The sequence below is a fragment of the Morone saxatilis genome, unplaced genomic scaffold (genome assembly GCF_004916995.1).
Source record: "Morone saxatilis isolate NCDOM2014 unplaced genomic scaffold, NCSU_SB_2.0 Contig16, whole genome shotgun sequence".
In the NCBI taxonomy this organism is placed as follows: Eukaryota; Metazoa; Chordata; class Actinopteri; family Moronidae; genus Morone; species Morone saxatilis.
The window spans coordinates 24,023,123-24,031,610 of NW_023339718.1; the positions used below are offsets into that span (position 1 = coordinate 24,023,123).

Sequence of the window (8,488 nt, forward strand, 5' to 3'; positions counted from 1 at the left end):
GTGGGTGGGTGACTTGGGGGTGGGGGGTGGGGGGGTTTAAATTGGGGTATAGCTGAGTGAAACAACAGCATAGTGTAGCAGGGAGCTGGCTGAGAGCTGCAGACTATTGCATCTGTATTGATTGGGCTCCAGCCTTTTCCATTTTCCATGAACTCCTCTGAGCTGCTCCAAGTGGGAGTGATGGGGGGGATTTGCTTGATCTTTATGATATTTCTTTAAACATGATGCTGTCGTTATGCCTCCCCAGGGAAGACGCCAGCCATTTCCAGTAAATCAAAGGCTCTCCGTCTCTCTCGCTGTTTTCCCCACACCTTATTTATAACCCCACTAAACAGCCCCAACACACCACCACCACCGCCTCAACCACCAGCGTTCTCATAAGTGTTTTCAGCCTTTGCAAAATGAATGTTTTTCAAGTGCAGTCATACCGATGAGGAGCAGCCTGGCTCTGCCATACTGCGCACTTGAACTTCCGTTGGCGGAGTCCATTGAGCCGATCCGACAGAGGCTGTAATCAACAGTGACAGAAATGACATAGACAATAGATGACAATAATTTGAATTCCGTCTGCTCTTGGAGTGGGGGGTCATTTGGACGAGCCTGATCCGATTTACCGTTGCAGAGCAGAGGACGTCGAGAGGCAGCTACAGCGCGTCCTCTGACTTACAAACAGGCCGCAGGTCTTAGCGGGAGCTGGGAGCAGGGTAACCCACATACCCACTAGTGCAGGTGCCCTCTCCATGGGGCCAGGTGGTGGCTAATTCGCTTTCTTTGTCCCTCCTAATGAATCGTTAATTGGTTTGCATCACCCGCTGAGTCGAGGATAGCAGGTGCCGAGTGCTGCTGGTGATGGAGGCCACTGTCACTGGCGAGCCTTCTTGCGCACGCCGGCACCTACATTTAACAGGCCAAATGTCACCTCGCAACATGCAGCAGCTTGGCAGTTAAACAGGGAGGATATGATCATAGTTTACACCTTGTTTCTGTAAGTGTCAGTTCTCATGTAGAAATACAGCCTTTGAGTTGGTTAATCTATTCACTGCACAGTATTTCTCTGCTATACAGGTCTTATATGTTATATACAGTAATATACAAGGAATTCAGGAATGTTTGTTTCATTTATTGGAAGGATGTAGTGAGGTCAACCTTTGCTCTGTTTAATATTGATTTGTTGTCAGCTATTTAAGATTTTAAGCGTTTTCTGCTCTGTGTAAAAGCATCAATTTAATGCCTGATATGTAAATATGTTGTGCATTGTGAGTTAGACATATGCCAGGATTATATCCATCTATGTTTACCTTAATGGCATCTTCTCCCCTGCAGGTGGTTGCTCTGAACAAGCGCAGTAAGGAGGCCGAGTCTGCGTTCCTGGGAATCTACAAACAGCTTATCGAGGCCCCAGGTGAGTCTCCCACTAAGACCAGAGATGTGCATCTTCACAAACAACAACAGCAGCAGCAGTATAAACACCACACACTCACACATTACTTCTAAAATTATCTTTCCCCCTTCAAAGATCACTCCCTGGAGATCAATTCCCCATCAAAACTCTACCGCTATCACTGGACCTGCCCTATAAGTATACACGTGGAGACATACGTATCATGTGTATATATATGAAGCAACATGCACAAACCAAAAAGTAATTTTCTTGCCATGGATAGATATGGTGCAATATCACATGGATGTAAGATACATAAAACCCTATACCCTGTGGCTCTTATCTATTTTTCAAAGTCTGTGCTCTCAGAGTGGTTTCCAAAACTCTGCGTGAGGCCACTTCAAAACCCAGCACTGGTCCTTGAGTGTAGCCTGGCTGAGGAGAGAACACATCCTTGAGGAGCTCTGCTGTTGATTGTGGAGGGCCAATTAAAATCCCAACTGAAGTCTGGCTTCATGTGGAACGCAGGCCTGATGAGGCCAATGGGGGAAAAGGGAGAGAGGGGCAAAGACAGTAAGTTAGAGCGTAGGGAAGACATATTGTGTGTTTATTCAGTTGCTATTTCAATGCCAGGGCACATGTACTGTGTTGCTCTTTGTTGCAGGAGACGGCAGCAAAACGCAGCCCAATCTCAGTCTAGATCAGAGAAACACTTGTGGCAGGAGTAGAGAATGCTGTTTACAGATTCAATGAATACAAGATAAAAGTCTGCGTCAGAGAAATAGCGACGGCAGCAACTGACTTTTAAAGGTCTCCATTTTTCCTTGAAGTCCCCTGCTTGATATTGCACCACCACACACACACACACACACACACACACACACACACAACACACAAACAAACACACACACTTTGAATGGAGTTATTTCCTTGATAAGAAATACCGTTCTTTGAAGATGTATTCAGTTTGATTTTCTGACCTATACCTTTTATATCAAGACCTTAATTCAAGCCCAGGAGCGTCTTGTGGGATATATTTTGTCTCAAACCCCTCTCAAGTAGAGAATAGAGTCAACTAACAGTTGTTATGTTCAAGAACAAAGACTTTAAAATAAGGAGAAAGGCCACTGCCAGCCAACACTGAGTCTCGTGTGTAAGAATAAAAAACAATAGTTTTCGTTTCCAAGGTACCTAATAATTATTTCTGTTCTGTCTCTTTACCTACAGTGTACTCTGTTCACACACAGTCTATGTGTGGTCATTGTATTGAGTATACAATAGTAGACCTTCCTGTCTCAGGTTACATCAGGTGACGTAACGCAGCCAGCCTTCTACCTCCATTTGACCTTACCTTTACAAAGGGAGGCTGTGTCACTGTATCACTGAGACTTAAACAGAGTGAAGCCACTTGTTTTCTTTCTCAGCAAAGGTCAGAAAGTACCAAACAGTGCTGGGCAGGCACCAGGGAAATATAATTAATGACTTATTACTAATTAATTGTCAAGGAAAGTCACATTCATAATAATTATGTGACATCTGATGTTGTTACATTAGTCATACATTACACTTTACTCATCCTAGCTGCACAAAAGGTGTCATCCAACCATTTTCCACTTCTGTATTGAACATGTGGAGACGTTGTGAGCTAACATAGCTCCACTCCTGCACAGCTACAAGCTCTCCAAACTCTGAACAAAACCAAGCTGATTCCTGAGTATATTACCATTTTGCTGACATAAACTAGCCAGCTTAGAAGACCCAACATGTGGAAGGTGTCTTTTGGTTGTGGCTAGCCTCCCCATACCTCTAGCCACTGAGCCATGCTAAGGATGATTTACCATTTGTGCAAAACGGGGATCCTCCTTACCCTTAAGTCCCAGATTCACTGCATAGAAATTGTATTTTAGTTATTTGATTCACAGCTAATTTGCACCACAGAAGTGCAACATGAAATAAGGTTCCTGTTCCTGTTTCCTTGCGAAAATCACATTTGCTATTTGTTATTTTATTTTGTGCTGCCATGGTGCAAATTCTGAAATAATTTATGTGTAATCAAATAACTGCAAAGTTACTGACAAACAGAAAAGCTGTTGTCACAGAATAGGAGTATCAGTATCACCTGTCTGGGTTTTAGGACAATTACTAAAGCTGCTATGTCTAGTTGTCTCTGTGCATATTCGCATTAAAATGTCTAAAAACAATAGACTCATGTTATATATTTTGTTGAGTTGTGTACTTACATTGTCCCAAATATTTCAAACCGAAAGAAAACTGTTTCCTTGCTTGGCTCTAGTAGCTGTAATGTCTGGGTTAACACAGGATACATCACATACATCAGAGAGTGAGGGAGGAAGTCAGCGAAACATAATGTGAATAAAACTTTAAAACATGACATCGTCTGTAAATGTCGAGTCATGTCAGATAGATTTTTAACAGAAGAGAAAACCATGACTTGATCTTTTGTTATTGTTTTAATGTGAACAACCCCCCCTAGCAGCAGAGATTACACATTGTACGTTTATTTGGGGGGTCAGTTGGGCCCCAAGAGCACATTGTTACCCAAGGGCCACCTAACAGGTTAATCTGCCCATGCAGTGTCTCTACTAAACACACAGAGAAAAATCCTTCTCTTGCCTCATTTTCACACTACATTCTGTTCTGCCGACCTGAAGCAGTGCAGAGCACTTTTCTGTGCACAACTGTACACATAGCAAACAAAAGCATATTAGTAAAGATGAAGTCTGTGCCCAGCACTACCTCCTAATCACCAATTTATGACATGCGAGTGTGAAATATGGCAAGCTATCCTATTGGTCAGGGTCCAACTTTTAGTCTACCATGTCTTTCAGCCAAGTCCCAGCAACAATTTATGACTCAATGATTTTCTGATCTGACACGGCAAATCTCTCAAAAGGCAAACATATAGTGATCCCGACATTAGGCGCCTTCATTGCCAGATACCCCCCACTTCTCTGGCTGCAGCCAAACTGAAGCCAGACCAGTGAGAGAATTTCCGTGTCGGGCCCTTGCAGTATCTGCCATCTGTGAGGAGGGCCTACAGTATCCTGTGCCTGTTTGTCACTGTACATCTTGCTGCTGGTGTCCAAGGTCACAACTCCCCCCTCTCCTGCCCACCCCTCGCTAGAATGGATGACTCCAGGTACACCGGAGGACAGTCATTTGGCTGTGGCCCCACTTCATTTCTCTCTGCCCCTCAAACACAACAGTGAGCTTCCCCACCATTCCCCCAACAAACGCTACAGCTCATGTATTTTTAATCTTTTGACAGATGCAATTATTCTTTACACGCCGTGCTCGTTAATCTTAATGCAGTTATTACTATTCATTGCAGGACGTTTTTTTCCCTCCTATTATTTCATTTGAAAGTGCCTCTCTCTCAATGTGTGTGTGCGCGTGCTCATTTGTGTGCCCAACACTCAGGCCTTCGGTCCAATCAGAACAGGCCAACAGCAGAGTTAATGAATGCAAGAGGCGAACAAGGAAAGGAGGGGGAGGAGCACGCGCAGCAGCAGCTCAATATGTGACCTGTTGTATCTGGCTATCATTAACATCTGGTCACATATCAGTTATCCACTTTGGCGTGCCCACTATTGAATACAAATAACATATCCGTTACATTTGTGAGATTCCGGCATGATAGTGTTACGCTTTGTTAATGCAAGATAATGCTCCTGTTCAATGGCAACTAGAATGCAACAGTAAACTCAGAACAGAAATAACTTCTTGATGCAAGTGATTGAAGTGATTTCTTTTTTTTGTCTTTTATGAGACCCCTAAGCCGAGATGTCAATCCACTGGAGTGTTTCATTAGTGTTCTATATTTTGATTTGCCTGTGACATCTCCCCATGCTGTGCACTGTAACTCCTACCCAGTCTGGGGCTTGAAAGAGGCCTGTTAACAGTGTTTCCCTAACAATGTTTATATCACCTCCGCACGGTTTTGATCAGTGAAGATAAACACGTCCTGATCACTGAACGCTGAAAAACAGTGGCAGCTTCTGCCCAAATTCATCGGTTTCCCAGAGATGCACCTAACTTCCTCTCTCTTTTTCTTCCTCTCCTCCTTGCCAACTCATTCTGCTCTTCTCTCCTAGAGTGTGTGTGTGTGTGCGAGTGGCGTTTGAACGTCGGCGTTTGTTACCACCTCTGTGAGAGCAACGAGGCCCTGTCGCCAGGGGCGTAGCCCTGAGACTGACGCTCCAGGTGTTTGCTCTTCCTTGCCTCCTCTCAGTACACACACTCATCCCTCAGGATCCACCCGCTCCCTCTCTCCTTTAGAACACAGCTCCTTTTATCTGAGCGGGGAGCTCACTGAGAGTTTGTGAAGATTCTGATCTGAATACACCCCTCTAAGTGTGTGTGTGTGTGTGCGTATGCCGGGCCTACGGCATGTCTGAGGTGTGTGTGTCTCTCTATGCGTGTGTGTGCCTTTGTGGAAATGTTATGGCAACAGTGCTTGCTAGTGGTGACCAGGGGTACTGCGGAGTAGAGCAGTAGCAGCTTTTTGTCACATTAAGTCGCATGTCTTCCTGTGAGATGATATGGTTGTAAGTGCCTTACATATTCACATCGGATGTTTCCCTGGGCTATGAGATTATCAGAACAGAACACACTGACCTTAGTAATTCAGAGGCATTCAAATGCACAAAGAATAGCTGTCCTTCTTCAACCCTTCATATACATAAGCAAGCACCAGCAAGAGAGGCCTGCAAGGCACAGCAAGCTGGCTTTATTGTAATTTTGCAGCTGAGTACCTACAGTCAGGATGAGAGTGAAGAAGGAGTGCCGTGTGCGTTTGTGGCGGTCTGTTCGGAAAATAACGACGTATAAAAGCTGATGGAAAATGAAAGCTCTCTGGGCGGGACGAGATTATGCACAAGTGATTAATAAGAGCAGTAATAAACAAAGGCCCAGGAGATGTTTGAGGTGCTTAATAATGCATTATGTTCATAAAAGAGCTGGGCCTCTCCAACTGATCCCTGTGGAGTAGAGAGACCCCAGAGGGACCAGGAGAGAGTGTGCTCTTAAAAGACAGCATCTGTGTGTGTGTGTAGGTATGTCTGTATGTGTGTGTCCCTGAGAGCAGATAAGATGAAACCATGGGATTCAAAATGTAAAGATAATAGACTGGTCTATTTGATGAGGTTAATTCATTGTGATTAGAACTACATGTCTCATAAGTAAGAATGTGAGGTAGGTTGTTTTATTTTTTATATCATTTCAAGTGAAGTTTGGTTTGTATGTCATTGGCACTTCTTTTTTCACTGCAGCATCTTGTGTTAATTTTGAATGCTCTAGCTCTGGCTCTTTGTTCCGAGCTTTAAAATGTGTTGCTATTGATGTCATTCCTTCTCCGTCCTTCAGTCTGTCAGACAAAGACATGGAACGGCAATGAAAAAGAACAGGTTAAGAAGTTTCTCTTTCAGCTTTGTTTTGTTCACACACAAAAGCTGCCGCTTCCCACAATCATTTTTTTTTCATTCCACCCATCTTTTTATTTTAGTATTTTCTCACTCCTTCTGCCACATCAAGGTAAAGCGAGACTTCGGTTTGCTATCTGAATATCAAATGCTCGTTGGTTTAAAATGCGCCACCAACACAAAAGTCATGTTTATGAATTTGTTGCAAACAGTTTGTGTTTTTTCTAATCGAAGCTAATCCTTGACAGGTAGAAGAAGAGAGGCAGCAATTTATTCTACATACCTTATATCACTTAACACTGTGTGTGAAGGTGAAACTAAAGACTAAGTGTTCTCTCAACCTAGTTTTGGTTCTTGACAACAATATTACAGCAGTGTTACTGTTTGTTGCAGCAGCGGCAGAGAGTGTTTATGGACCTTGAAGTCCACTCAGAGGAAAAAAAACAAGACTGTTTTGAATGAAAAGAAAAAACCTTGGAGCACAGCCTTGTAAATTAATTTGTTCGTGTTGTATGATGGGAACACAGCTGGCCTCATTAACATGCGCACAACAAATAATTATAGCGTTTTTTTTTCCTCTCTTCAGCCAGCCAATGCTTGGCTAATGGGCTTGCTGGGTTAATTATGTCAGAGCGTAATTACACAGGGCCCAGGGAGACATAATGGTGCACCCTGCTGCGCCCACACCGCCTAATGATGGTGTATCGCTGACAGGGCCAAGACGGACCGCCCCGACACACCTGCTTGTCTTGGCGCACACCACCCTGGTCCACCCCCACCCACCTAGACACACATCCTGAACCTGTGCACCGTCCTCCCCCGGTGCCACCTGCAGTCCGCTGAGCCGTCCAGCTTCTGACAGGCTTTGGCTCCCGGACTGAAGGCTCACCCACATACAGTAACTGCCTCCCGCTTTGAGATGTGCAATAGCACAGAAACAGCAACGCAGTGACCACAAGGAAGCAGCTACAGGGTGGCATCCTCATTATGGCTTAGCAAAAGTGATGAAACTCAATATCAAACGCAGCTGAGAATGTGCAAAAACAATTAAAAGTCATGCTAACATTTGCTGGCTATTAGCAAGTTATGGTTTACCACAACTTGGGTCTTATTTTTGTAGTTTTGGCCATTCTATTGGTACTAATAGCAATGTAATTTGGCCATCAGAATAACAACACCTGCAATATGCCATGCTGTATTCACCAAACATTTTCACTAGCTTGCCTTCATCCAGTTTCCTTCATATATAATCATTGACCTTGATCAGTCATGTGACTTATAGATCACCATGGATACTAAGTATACAAAACATCATCGACTAAATGCAGAAAACTAAAAAGGAAATGTAAATGACCATAAATACAAAATATGCAATATTAAAACTAACTTTTTCAAATAGTCTTTTATCTTAATCCATCAATGGGTAAAGGGGTTGTACCTTTCAATAAAAAGCACCAAAGTCTATACTCTTTCACTGTGATGCCATCTCTGGATATAGATAACCCAAACTCATTTCCAAAGTACTCTGTGGTTTACCTTACACAGCCACCCTATTATTTCTGTTTTGTATCTATGGTCATTTAAAATTCTCTTGTGGATTTCTGCAATCTGTGAACACGGTGACATCTCGCGGAAAAGAGGTCAGATGGAGCAAGAAACATCAGTG

At 43.5% G+C, this 8,488-nt stretch overlaps 1 protein-coding gene across 1 annotated transcript in view; it reads left to right on the forward strand.

Annotated features, from left to right (window-relative positions):
* Positions 1 to 8,488, forward strand: part of cux2b (cut-like homeobox 2b) — a 91,051-nt gene that overhangs the window by 56,110 nt on the left and 26,453 nt on the right. Inside the window, exon 4 of the mRNA XM_035657658.1 lies at positions 1,324 to 1,402. Coding sequence (XP_035513551.1) covers positions 1,324 to 1,402 — 79 coding nt within the window. The remainder of the gene's footprint in view (positions 1 to 1,323; positions 1,403 to 8,488) is intronic.